At 41.8% G+C, this 12,197-nt stretch overlaps 2 protein-coding genes across 2 annotated transcripts; one reads left to right on the forward strand and one right to left on the reverse strand.

The window, feature by feature from the left end:
* Positions 1–196: 196 nt before the first annotated feature.
* LOC118556398 (bifunctional purine biosynthesis protein ATIC-like) lies at positions 197–7,368 on the reverse strand. The gene is made up of 15 exons (XM_036136097.1): positions 7,248–7,368; positions 6,967–7,093; positions 6,722–6,865; positions 5,826–5,914; positions 5,555–5,706; positions 3,656–3,812; positions 2,651–2,776; positions 2,445–2,552; positions 2,279–2,364; positions 2,092–2,181; positions 1,522–1,647; positions 1,331–1,423; positions 1,074–1,256; positions 703–858; positions 197–555 (listed from the first exon to the last, which is right to left on the reverse strand). Exons 1-15 carry the CDS (start codon positions 7,264–7,266, stop codon positions 436–438), a joined length of 1,776 nt encoding a protein of 591 aa, XP_035991990.1. The 5' UTR covers positions 7,267–7,368; the 3' UTR covers positions 197–435.
* Positions 7,369–11,274: 3,906 nt separating this feature from the next.
* On the forward strand, positions 11,275–12,191 carry LOC118562903 (parkin coregulated gene protein homolog). The gene has a single exon (XM_036136098.1). The coding sequence runs from the start codon at positions 11,413–11,415 to the stop codon at positions 12,085–12,087; it is 675 nt and encodes a 224-aa protein (XP_035991991.1). The 5' UTR covers positions 11,275–11,412; the 3' UTR covers positions 12,088–12,191.
* The last annotated feature ends 6 nt before the right edge of the window (positions 12,192–12,197 follow it).

Here is a 12,197-nt window from a genome sequence, read left to right on the forward strand (position 1 = left end):
CAAGAGAATTAAATTGAAGCAAAGACAGAAATTGCAGCTGAGATGAATGTATTCAGAGGTGTAGAGCATTTTAACACCAAAAAGCGATTTATTCATGTATTTTTAACTATGTTAGTAAAAAAACAACAACTCTTGAACTATGCTTTGTTGCAGTGATGGAACTATGACAAGTTAAAAAACACTCTGATTTTCTGGATTGATTTCTGTTTAGTTTTTACTAAGCAAGATAACAAAACAAGAAAAATAACCATTACTATCCAGCAGTTCATTTGACTTGTGCGTCCGAATGACCTACATTCAACCTTCACAGCTACTTTATAACTCACTCACATTAGAATGCAGCGAATGTAAACAAAAAGAAGTAGTGATTTCTACACTTCTGCATGGTAACAGTAGGAATGTCTGAGAATCAGAAATGGTAAGCCGCAGCGCTGCTCAGTGATGGAAAAGTCGCAGACTGGTGTGCACCAGAGTGATGCCCAGCTCATTGCAGGCCTTAATCACAACCTCATCAGCAGCAGAGCCCGCTGGAGCTGCGATGTACGCCACGCCGCTCTGCATGCAGCCAGAGAAAGAGGAAACAGGACATGTGGTTAGCTGCAAAACTGGTGACATTCAAGCGTGCTTAAAAAAACATAAGATAAAAAAGGGCAGCTGTTTGCTAGTTATTCTATGCATGTCCATGCTTAGGGCGCGATTTACCCGTTTGGCTCGATCTATGTTGTCTCTGAAGGGAAAGAAGGCGTCAGAGCTGACAGCGACGGCCTGCAGGGAGCTGATCCAGTTCTTCTTTTCAGTAACTGACAGAGGCTCCGGTACCTCGTCGTACATGGACTTCCAGACAGCCAAGTCTGGGCCCTGCAGGCACAAAACATTCATTTCTTCAATTAGTCATGGACTAATGCAAATGTTTCCCATTAAACGCCACAGTTTTCTACTGCTGAACTCAATTTGGGCAGAACTAGAGTAAGATATCCCATCTGCCTGCACACGCAGACACTTCTGAACTACCAGGGAGAAAGGCAAGCAGAGCAGAGCTCATGGCAACATGGCGGCCATCTTGTCCTCCTCACCTCGCCGATGGTGTCGCTGACATACTGGTCGACGGCGTTGGCCATCTCCGCTCGCTTCACACCGCTCCGAAACGTCATGTTCAGGACACGAGGGTGGTGTCTGAGCCACCAGTTGTCCGCCTTGTCGCCCGCCAGCCGCGTGCAGTGGATACGAGACTGTTGACCGGCGCCGATGCCAATGACCTGCAGGCGCCACAGCTGGTTGGAAAAAAACTCAGACTGAGGCGGATCGGTTCGGCTGATCGGCCTGGGCTCACCTGTCCATCTTTAGCGTAGCAGACGGAGTTGGACTGGGTGTACTTGACGGCGATGGTGGCCACAGTGAGGTCCCGCACAGCTTCCTCAGAGAGCTTGATGTTAAAACCAGACAAAAAAAAAAAAAAAAAAAGAGTCAGCTTTGCTCAAATCAGGCTGTGCAGGGAAGCGGAGGAGCGTCACAGAGACTCACCGAACCCTGGGAAACCACGTTCTTGAAGAACTCCTTGTTGATAAGAGCGCCGTTCCTCTTTTGCTTGAGGTAGAGACCAAACAGCACTCTCACCTCGGCGTCGTCCGGCTCGTAGTCTGGATCCATCTGCAATAAACAAGCATATTAATGGGGAAAACCATTTTTATATAAAAAGGAAAAGCCTTAAACCGTAATCTGTCAAATAGAGCTCAACATTTTGTGTCACTTCTTTGATTATGTAGGAAAAAAAAAAAAAGGTTTTCTCCAAAAAATTGTAATTTTATCGGGTTTGTTTTCTTAATAGTGAGGGTTATTTGCACAAATAATCGCCAAAGACTAAAAAGTATTACAGCTGAGTATTAACAGAACCTCGACCAAGTTAAATATCAGGCTGCGATTTAAGAAACCAAAACCATTTTAGTTTCATATCTGAAGATACAACACCATCCAAGTCGGCCACAATAGCATTTGACCCCCCCCCCCCAACACACAAAATCTAAACAAATGAAGACTTAAGAGCAAAGTTAAACAGGAGCAACCTCCGCTTCAGTGACACTTGGCCATGTTCACCTGAAGCACGCAGTAGTTGCCGTTCTTCTTTTTGGAAAGAATTTTGAGCGCCTCCTCCTCATAACCAGGAGCTATGATGCCATCAGACACCTGAAAATGACCAGAGGGCAATAAGCAGTTTAAATGTTCAGTACTTCAAGATAAGAAATATTGTCTCCTGCTTATATTATTATTTTTTTTTTAATACCTCTCTTGATATAATCTTGGCAGTAGGAACATCGCAAACATCTGACAGAGCAATAAAATCCCCAAAAGAAGACATTCTGTCTGAGCCTGGAGACGCAGAAGGAGTTTATTAAAGCCTGCGACCAGATCCTCCACACATTTCTGTTCATAAACTCGGCGGCTCTGACCTCTTGCTCTTGCGTACGCGGTGGCCAGAGGGGTGAGATCCTTCAGCATGTCATGAACCATGCACACTTTGGCTTCCTCCTCACTCAGAGGAACTCCCACTGCGGCTCCTGCAGCGTGGAGGTGGAAAAAAAAAAAAAAATTTCAGATTTAGCGTCAACGATCCCTCCCTGAACATATGAAGAAGCGCGAACGTCTAGGATCTCACCAGCAGGGCTGACGTGCTTGAAGGAAGCGGCAGCGGCCATACCGAGGGCGCCTTTCAGCTCTCTGACCAGCTGCCAGGCGTTCAGAGCGTCACAGAGGTTGATGAAGCCTGGAGAGCCATTCACCACTAACAGACAGGAAATATATATAGTTAAATAAAATCTCTAATTATTCAAGAAGATTGCTTAGGAGAGGAGACAGCAGAACAATCTTTTATTTGACATTTCAGACTTTCAGCCTGTTTCTTCTGGAATTTTGATTGTTTATCTTTGGGAACAAGCATTCTGATTGCAATATTTACTCTACCCACTTGCCCTTAATGCAGGTAAGATTCTAACATACTTTCAACTGAACTCTGCAGGGGGCTTAATTATATCTGTATAATTCTGCAATTCTTTAATATTTCTAAAACATTAGGAATTAAAGATGAAGCCGTCAAAGGTTAGAATCATCCATTATACCCCTTCGTTGGCACTGATGACCGATCAGCGGGTCAAATTCGTAATCTGATTTGTGTTCTTTCAAAACTACAAACTGTCACTTTCCAGTCAATAAACACATGAACTAACCGCACTTTGATGCACTTTTTGAGTTTTGGAAGATTAAAATAAATAAATAAATAAAAATCGGATAAACCTTATATGCTTTGATGGACAAACGGGGACAATCTTGCAATTCCTTTATTTTGATTCAAAATCAAATAAACTGGAGCACATTTGTATTTTTGTGTTAAGAAATAAAAAGCATTTTTAAAACTGAAATCTTCTTAATCAAAGGGGTAGGTCAGCCTCAAAGAAAACGTGAAATGTTCTGAACAAATATAACTATGTCCACTAATAATAATAATAAAAGACTTAGACTGAACCCATTAGCTGTTCTCCGTTTGACCAGAACCGATAGAAAATCTGCTATACTTTAGCTGCCCAACATTATATAGCTATACAAATAAATGCACTATTTAAAGAGCTCAAAAGTAAAATATTCCAGTTAGAGAATGCGTTTGTACCCTTGAGAGGGAGCTGGGAGCGCAGTGTGTAGATTTGGGCTGGCGCTTGGTGGGGGTTCATGCCATAACGGAGGGGCAGCTGGGACACTCCACGACTGTACTGCCCACGGAAATAGTCCGATATGGCCTCGTCGTACTGCGCTGTATGCGTGAAGGCCTGAAGAGGAGATAAAAGACACAAAACGTGTCAAATTAACTTAAGTCACTTACAAAAACATTTTAAAATCTCATCAAAGAGTCAGAAATACTTTGGCAGTAATTCAGCTAATGCTAAATTTCAGAAGAGACTTGTGTTTGCAAAACTACAGCGAGCAGTTAAGGTTAAAGTTCACGGGGCCAGAACTGTGACCCATTTCAACACCTGCGATAAAAAGGCTAGTCTGGACTTTGTCCTATTCTGACCATCACCTTTACACACACACACACACACACACACACACACACACACACACACACACAAAGAAAACAAACAACATAAAGCCCTCCTTATGGATCCCCTCCCCTCACTACCCATATATCCCCAGGAAAGACCACTGCTAAATAAACCAACTGCAGTCAGATATCCTTAGATTTAAGGGACACATAAAAGCACCAGATTAACTTTCATTTTCAGACCAATTCCTCATTACACAGAAGGACAACTCAGGCACAGTCAAAAAGCATCTTTGATCTGAACAAGTCTAACCAGACTCATACTTAAGGTCAAACACATCAGCTTTTATTTTTTTATTTGTGCTCGACCAAATAATGTGAAACATCATTTTAATAATCTTAACCTCTACTTTAATTAGTCAGTGGAGCTCAGAAAAATAGATTTTAAACTTTAGACTGGAATGCACGGCTGCACCAATGGGAACATCGACAATTTTAAGAAGCACTTGATGCTCTTCATATCCACACCATCTGATTAATAATCCCAAAAAACGGTTACTTTGTCAGCCCAACAGGCCTAAATTATAAAATATTAATTATACTTTCTGTAAAAGGCGTAAGAAAGTAAAAAGCAAAACAGCTAAATCTTACCTAAAAAAAATGTTATTCAGTCATTTTTAATTAAATCTTCACCTATCGGGTAAAGAGGATTGAAAGACCTGCAACATCAACACCAAAACTGGAAACTTTTTAAAGAAGTCGTCTTGTAATCTCCGCACTTTTTAGCATGAAGTTAGGACACAACCCAGACATCTGTATGCGGGATTAAATAAGCCTCAACAGCTCAGTGTGTGTTCAAACCCTTCTTTCTGCATGTCGTCTTTCACCGATATAGTCAGGTTAAAACCACGGTTCCTAGAAATCATTTTAAAAAATTTATACTTTTCCAGAAGTCATGAAACAAACCGATGCTGAAAGTGGCTACTGGTTTCTACGTAAGGTGTGGGGGCCTTTTTTAAAATACAGCAACTCCATTTCAAAATCCATAACTTTTGGGCTTTTAAAGGATTTAAAAATAAAGACTATAGTATCCTATAATAAATGGAGATCCTTTAAAAACAGTTTGTGAACTTTGGGCAGTAAAAGGAAAATAGAAGCTGTTTTAGAAAAAAAAAAAAAGTTATGTGGGGAAAAACGTAGTTTTCTTACATGGCGAGTCCAAACCTAAGACACTGATGATCAAAATGTTCAAATCAAACTGGAATGAGGCAAAACAAAGATATGTTCTATCATTTAAATGAAAATCCAAGAGAAAATCTACTAGTTATTCTGTATTTGAATTTTATTCTTTAGAAGATGGAAGAAGAAGAAGAAAAAAAAAAGTATAGAAAAATATAAACTCTTCCCATACTTTTCCAGGACTGTGTGGTATCACTATTAAACTCTGTTGTGACTCGTTTTAGCTCCAATTAAAACAGAACCTAGAAAAAACAACAAATAACAAAAAAAAAAAAAAAAAATCCTCACTTTCAGGGCCAAAGACCTGCGAGTTTCCAGGACTGTATCTTTGTCTCCTGAGTTCTCCATCTCCTTGGCCACCAGTGAATAGTCTGCAGGATCGCACACAATGGTGACCCGAGCATGGTTCTTAGCTGCTGCTCTCAGCAGAGTCACACCACCTAAAGAGACAAAAAACCAGAAGGTTTTCTCTGAATAATGCAGTTTACTGTACCATTTAAAAAATTTACTTTTTTCCCCCTGAATAGACAGCCTGGAAACTCCCTTTAGCTTGACTTGCCGATATCAATCTGCTCCACGGCGTCCTCCACAGTAACATCTGGTTTTGAGACGGTCTTTACAAATGGGTAGAGGTTGCAAACCACCACTCTTAAAAAGGGACAAACAAATAAAAAAGTAAATAAAACAGAAGCTTGCCAACTCAAGAAAAACAAAACCCAGAAACTTAATCTATCCATCCGCATTCAGCTCGCTGCATTCATGCAACTCCACGTTTTAAATGCTTATGGACGCCGTCATAACATCGGAGCTCTGGACTCCTCGGGGTTTAACTTTGCATTGTTGGCTAGGAGTGAATTTACACCTACAGATTTTAGGAACAAATATTTCACAAACGCTTAACAATTTTACAGCCATGTGAACTAAATTTCTGAAGTTACCGGCGGTTATCGCATCCTCCCTGTGCTTCCTACACAACAATACGCACTGGTTATCACAGCTGGAAGGACCCTGAATATTTAATATTGATCTCATTTCACTGACTTAAGCCAAACTTTCTCCGACTCATCATAAAGCCAATTTGTGGGTTACGCTTTGTCCAGAACCTAGCGATTTAGCTTAAAAAAAAAAAAAGGCCCTCGGCAACAATATGTGATTGAATCGCTTTCTGTTGGTCCCAAGCAAACAGGAGTCACAAGATGGTCAGCAGTTCCCAAATTATCAAGACGCCACATCCAATGCACGTGCTTGCTGATAACAGATGCACGCACAGCACTTAAATCTAATGAGCTTGAAGGAGTCCAAGCCTTGGGTTACATGCATTCTTGTTCTTTAATTAAGTCAATCTAGCTGCAGTTTTTTCTTCTCTACTTTTACATTTTTTTTTTTTTTTTTTTTTTTTTTTTACACCTGAAGCACAGGATGGGCGTTTAAAGCTTGCAGAGGTTTCCTCTTCACCTGACCAGGCTGTATCCCAGTTTCTCCATGTCTGCAGAGTCGGAGGCGCTTTTCCTGGCCAGGATGCCTCCGTGGACAGCAGGGTGCAGGGTCTTCACTCTGCCGCCCAGCATCTCCGGGTGTCCCGTCAGCTCGGACACATCCCTGGTACACAGCAGAGGCACAGGCAGCTTAGACGGGCACGGATCTGACACACACAATTTTTTCAATGCAACCGCGGAGAGAGAGCGTCTGAAGTCCCAAACCTGACAGCCAGTCCAGCATCGCGCAGCGCTTTGGCTGTGCCTCCAGAGGCCACCAGAGACAGCCCCGCATTCACCAGCCGCCTGGCGAAGTCCACCAGCCCAGTTTTGTCCGACACGCTTAGAAGAGCTGCAACGACAGAGAGCATGCTTCTTCATTCGTTGCAGACTCATTTGAAATATGCATATCGGGGGAAGTAAAGCCATCCACGCTGGCTCAATGCTAGCCGCTCAGCTAGCTCTGCGCATGTGGCGGAGAAACTTTGGGAGAAAGACGCTCTTACCGAGCTCCGCGGAGGCCATGTTCACAGTCGCAGTGTCGGAGGAGGCTCTGTCTGCGGGTCAGCTGGCTTGATCTGCGGAGGCTGTTTCACTTTCAGAAAGCGCCGAAGAGAAAAAGCTGCGAGCCTGAGATCAATCTGCAAACTTTTCAGGGATTCCTCATCATGCGCTCCCGGGAACCGCCCCTCTGAGCTCGGCGGCCCGCCCCCGCATACCGAGCGCACCCCCAACAGAACCAAACAACGCAGAAAATGCGCATTTTTTTACGCCACAAAAACCGCAAGAAATAGACAGGGAGTTTTATTTACTCAAGGGAAAGAAATATTTTCTTAAAGGCTTCCTAAAAATTACACAGTTAGGACTTTAAGCGATTATCCAATCAGGGTTCTCCAAGATTTGGGACTCATCTTCATAGAACCTTTGAGAAAACGTTTCCTTAATATCCATAACATCACATTTTGAAACAGAGAACCTTTGGAGAACGTTCTGTAAAAGTGCTTTAAGGCCGGACCTGAACTTTAAGAGAACGTTCTAGTTGATGGTAACTTTTCAGGAACATGCCACTGAAGGTTCATCAAGGTCAAGCAGGAAAGCTTGACCTTGAAATCCCAGAAGATGCTGACAATTTAGGAACATTGGTACATACATTTTCAGTATATTCAGGAATGTATATGTTATGAGCAGAAAATATTGCTTATCCACACATTTGTGGTCTGTTTTCCCTCTGATAGTGTTTTTGTGGAGGCTCCATCAGTAAAAAGCACAGTTTTCCTATTTTCCATACAGGTTAACCTGTTATTCTTGCCACACTGATATTTTGCACCTACATTAAAAAAATTGCTTTCGTATATTTATGGAAATTTTATCAGTTCATACACAACGAAAGCAGCAACACAAATTAACTTCATATCATTACCAGTTTGCCACCCAGTATTTTCCAATAAAGCTACATCAAAACCACCAACATAAATCTACGAACATTTAAATTTCATTAAACAGAACGAAATAAATCTAAGTGAAAATAAAATTAAAATCACACAACAACATGTTTGAGGAAATAGTAATAAAAAAAATGTCATGTCTAAATAGATAACCGAACTTTGATGATGTCTTCTTTTATTTTTCCACCAGGGGGCAGACGTGAGCCGTGTACGCAAACGGGACGATAATGGATGTGTCTGTTCACCAACCTGTTTTTCAAATCATAAACATAGATAAATGAATATCGCGGTGTGTCTATTTTTAAATGAATATACCAACGTTGGGTTTAAAGTCGTTTTGCATGATTAAAACTTTTTAAAAACACGGTGGAAACTTTAAATCCTCCTAACTGATAAGCCACCCTGAACCAGTGATGGAAAACAAAGAACCCGGAATAAAATGCTACTTCTCTCGCCTTCTTGACGCAGGTTGCATTTTTCTGCAAATTATCGGGAGCTGAAGGTTACGGTGACACCAAGATTGACACCATTCTAACTATAATTGCTAGAACACCTGTAACGCATATTTTCCCTGCGACAATAAATGACGCCCATGAAAATATTCCCTCCGTTGACGCCTTCTTCAATAAACTTTACTGAGGGAGAAAAAAAAATGCTGCCTTTTTTTTTTCCTGCTTTAGAACAGCGTTTTGAGTCGGACAGATGTGGATTTATTGGGCACCGCTGTACTTGTCCATTAGTTAAGTGACAGGACAGGGCCCCGTAGAAAGCAGCAGCAATGCGTGTGATTACGTTAAAAGATCGCCCAATCTGTTCATATTTACGTAATGAGCCCGACGTTTGGCTGATTGATTAAACCGCCGGGTGTAAATATGTTAAAGGGGGGCCCTGATTTATAATCCAACAAAGCAAAAAAGACGCCAATTTATTTGTGTAACCATGAAAATGGGGGTTTCTGGTAACCACTCTGACATCTCAGAGGTGACTTGAGTGATTCAATAGACCGTGAAACGTTTTTATGGCAAGACACAGGCTCACTATGCATTATTGGTTCAAAAATGGAAGAAGTGATGGAGCCGTCAGCACTTTTGTCAGGAGGAGGCTGTGGAGAAAACTGACAGCATTATCAGCACTGAGCGTAATTTATACGCGGGGATTTTTTTTAATCAACACGGCGGCTGGATTTGGATGAAATTACAGGACGGATGGAATCGATGACCTCCATATATTTGCTCTGCTGCCTTATCAATTAGCTGTGATTTTTTGCTCCGTGTCAAAGGGGCCCTTTGTCAACCAGCTGACAAGTAACGCAGCTAAATGAGGTCCTGTTGATTTGCATGATTTTTCATCAGCCTAATTAAAAAAGGAAAAAAAAAAACTGTGCTTTCGATGAGCTCCAGTCCAGTGTGTAGATTTGGCTGTTCTTCTTGTTTATATTCAATTGAGTTAAAGGGGAAAAGCCCCCCCCCCCCCCCCCCCCCCAAGAAAAAAAAGACCTTCAAGAAAAACTTGCAGCCAGGTAGTTTTATTAACAGGTTGTCAGTTGTATTTTTGAAACAAATTGATAAGCTGACGAAGTTTACCCTTGCCATTAAATTATTTTGAATATCATATTACATTCTTTTTCTTTTTTACCTTCCTGTAAACTGACTGGTGCTGATGAAAGGAAGTCAAATCACACATTGCAGCTTACACCTTTAATTGAATCTGTGCTTTTGTGGACAACTTTGTGCCTAAATGTTCTTCTTTTTGCCCCTAAAATGCGCCATGGTTTTAGTTTAAATACATGACAAAAAGATATTGAGATTTGAGTTGTTTATTCTTATTTCTTTATTTTTTACATTAATTTAATGCAATGCAAAGGTTTTGCCACATTGTTAAACTACATCTTGGATTCAGTGACTATAACTAAAGAAAGAAAGGCCAGTCGTGTGACATTTTTGACACAAAAATTAGAAAAATATATAAGTCAATGCTCTTTATTTAAGATTTACAGACTGGTTTGCAGTTGCAGTGTCTTGAGACATATTATTCCGACATTCTAGTTTTGTTTTAGAATAGTTGCCACAATCAAGATCCATTGGCAAATAACAATATTAGTAATAAATCAATAAGTTCAATGAAATAGAATTAACACTGGAGTACCAATCAACTTATCTCTAATTAAGTTTCCCAATATAGTCAGGAAAGGAATCCTTTGATCTGAGTTGCATTTTTGTTTTTTGAGATGGAGATGGAATTTGACCTCTCATCAAGCTCATTCCAAATATTGAAGGTGGCATGTTTGGTATGTCTTGTTTATATGTATGATTTGCTTTTGGAAGATTTCTAACTTTTTTAAGGTAAGTTGGAAATTTGTTTCTGCAAATTATGCAAATGTGGCTTGAGAAAGGTTTTATAAAGGGTGAGAAATGCAGAGAGCGAAAGGAAGGGCCTCAAGTTGACAAACAAAGTTAAGACATTTTCTGGGTGACTTAACTCTAAAGTGATTAATCTGAATGTTAATCTGTTCATCTTAAAAGCATAAATACTGCTACTAATGCAAATCTTTTGCCACTTAAACTGAAAACCCTTCATTTGCCGTCTACACTGTTTGAAATTATATTTCTGCTTTTGTTGCTGCCATTTTGCATTACCACAGCTTTTGCAACCATATCATTATTTGGTAATTTGTAATTTTAATAAAAATATGTTACTGTTTCAGTTGTTTCTATGTTTGATTTCATGGTCTGTGCTTCAGAGATGAAACGTTTACATTTCACACACACAGTTATTCAGCCTCTACAATAATTTTTGATCGATTTGTCCTGTAGGCCTATTTTATTGCTGTTTAATTGAATTTTATTTTATCGATTTTTGTACTGTTTATAAATGTGCCCCTCTATTTATCGCCCATGCAGGGTAAAGCGTTTTGTGTCACGCTGAACTGTGTGAAAAGTGGTCTAGAAACAAAGCCGAATGATCGCTGGTGAGACGCGTTTTGTGGGAACTATATGTTGCACACGGCGGAGTGATACCGTGACAAGAAGGAAGTTTAGCGTCGCTCTTTCAACGGACGCGCATTCTTGTCACTATGGCAACCACATGCCCTTCCTCCTCAGCGTCCACAGCTCCATAGCAACGGTGGGAAAGTAAACAGCTCTGAAGTTGTGCATTAAATCGTTATCGGAGCCTTTTTTCCCCATCTATCTGGCTTCTTCGGCTCCGCTGCGAAAGGAGCTGTGATATGTCAAGAACCAAAGGCAAGGCAAAACCGGACGGTTTCACCGTCAAGGCCTTCATGAAGAACTCCGTGGTTGAGGGTCCTCCGTCGACAGGGGTGTTTCACCCACTGTCGTCCAAACCCACCACCTTCCGGACTTACTACGAGCGCAGGGAGCTCCCGATCGCCGTGGACTACAACAGCAGAGGCAAGAACATCGCGTGGAAGGTGGACATCGAGAAACTGGACTACCAGTACTACCTGCCGCTGCTCTTCCAAGGCCTCTGCGAGACCGAATACCCTTACGAGTTCCTCGCGCGGCAGGGGATCCACGACATGCTGACGCGCGGAGGCCCCAAGATCCTCCCCGTCGTGCCCAAGCTCATCATCCCCATCCGGAATGCCATGAACACCAAAAACCACCAGGTGATGTGCACCACCCTGCGGATCGTGCAGCACCTGGTGGCGTCCGCGGACGGCGTCGGTGTGGCGCTGGTGCCTTACTTAAAGCGGATCCTGCCCGTGTTCAACCTCTTCAAGAACAAGAAGAGAAACCTGGGAGATGCCATCGAGAGCCGGCGGCAGGGAGAGAGCATCGGCGATCTGATCGAGGAGACCCTGCAGACCCTGGAGCACTACGGTGGCCCGGACGCCTTCAAACAAATCAAATCTATGATACCCACCTATAGTCCTGCGTGAAGAACTGACAGATGGAGCTATTGGACTGATTACTGCAAGGCTACTTCTTTTACTTTGTTCCTTAGGAAGTTGGTTCCAAAGTTGCTCAAAAATATACCAACATTTGAAAG

This window comes from Fundulus heteroclitus, chromosome 4, assembly GCF_011125445.2.
Source record: "Fundulus heteroclitus isolate FHET01 chromosome 4, MU-UCD_Fhet_4.1, whole genome shotgun sequence".
NCBI lineage: Eukaryota > Metazoa > Chordata > Actinopteri > Cyprinodontiformes > Fundulidae > Fundulus > Fundulus heteroclitus.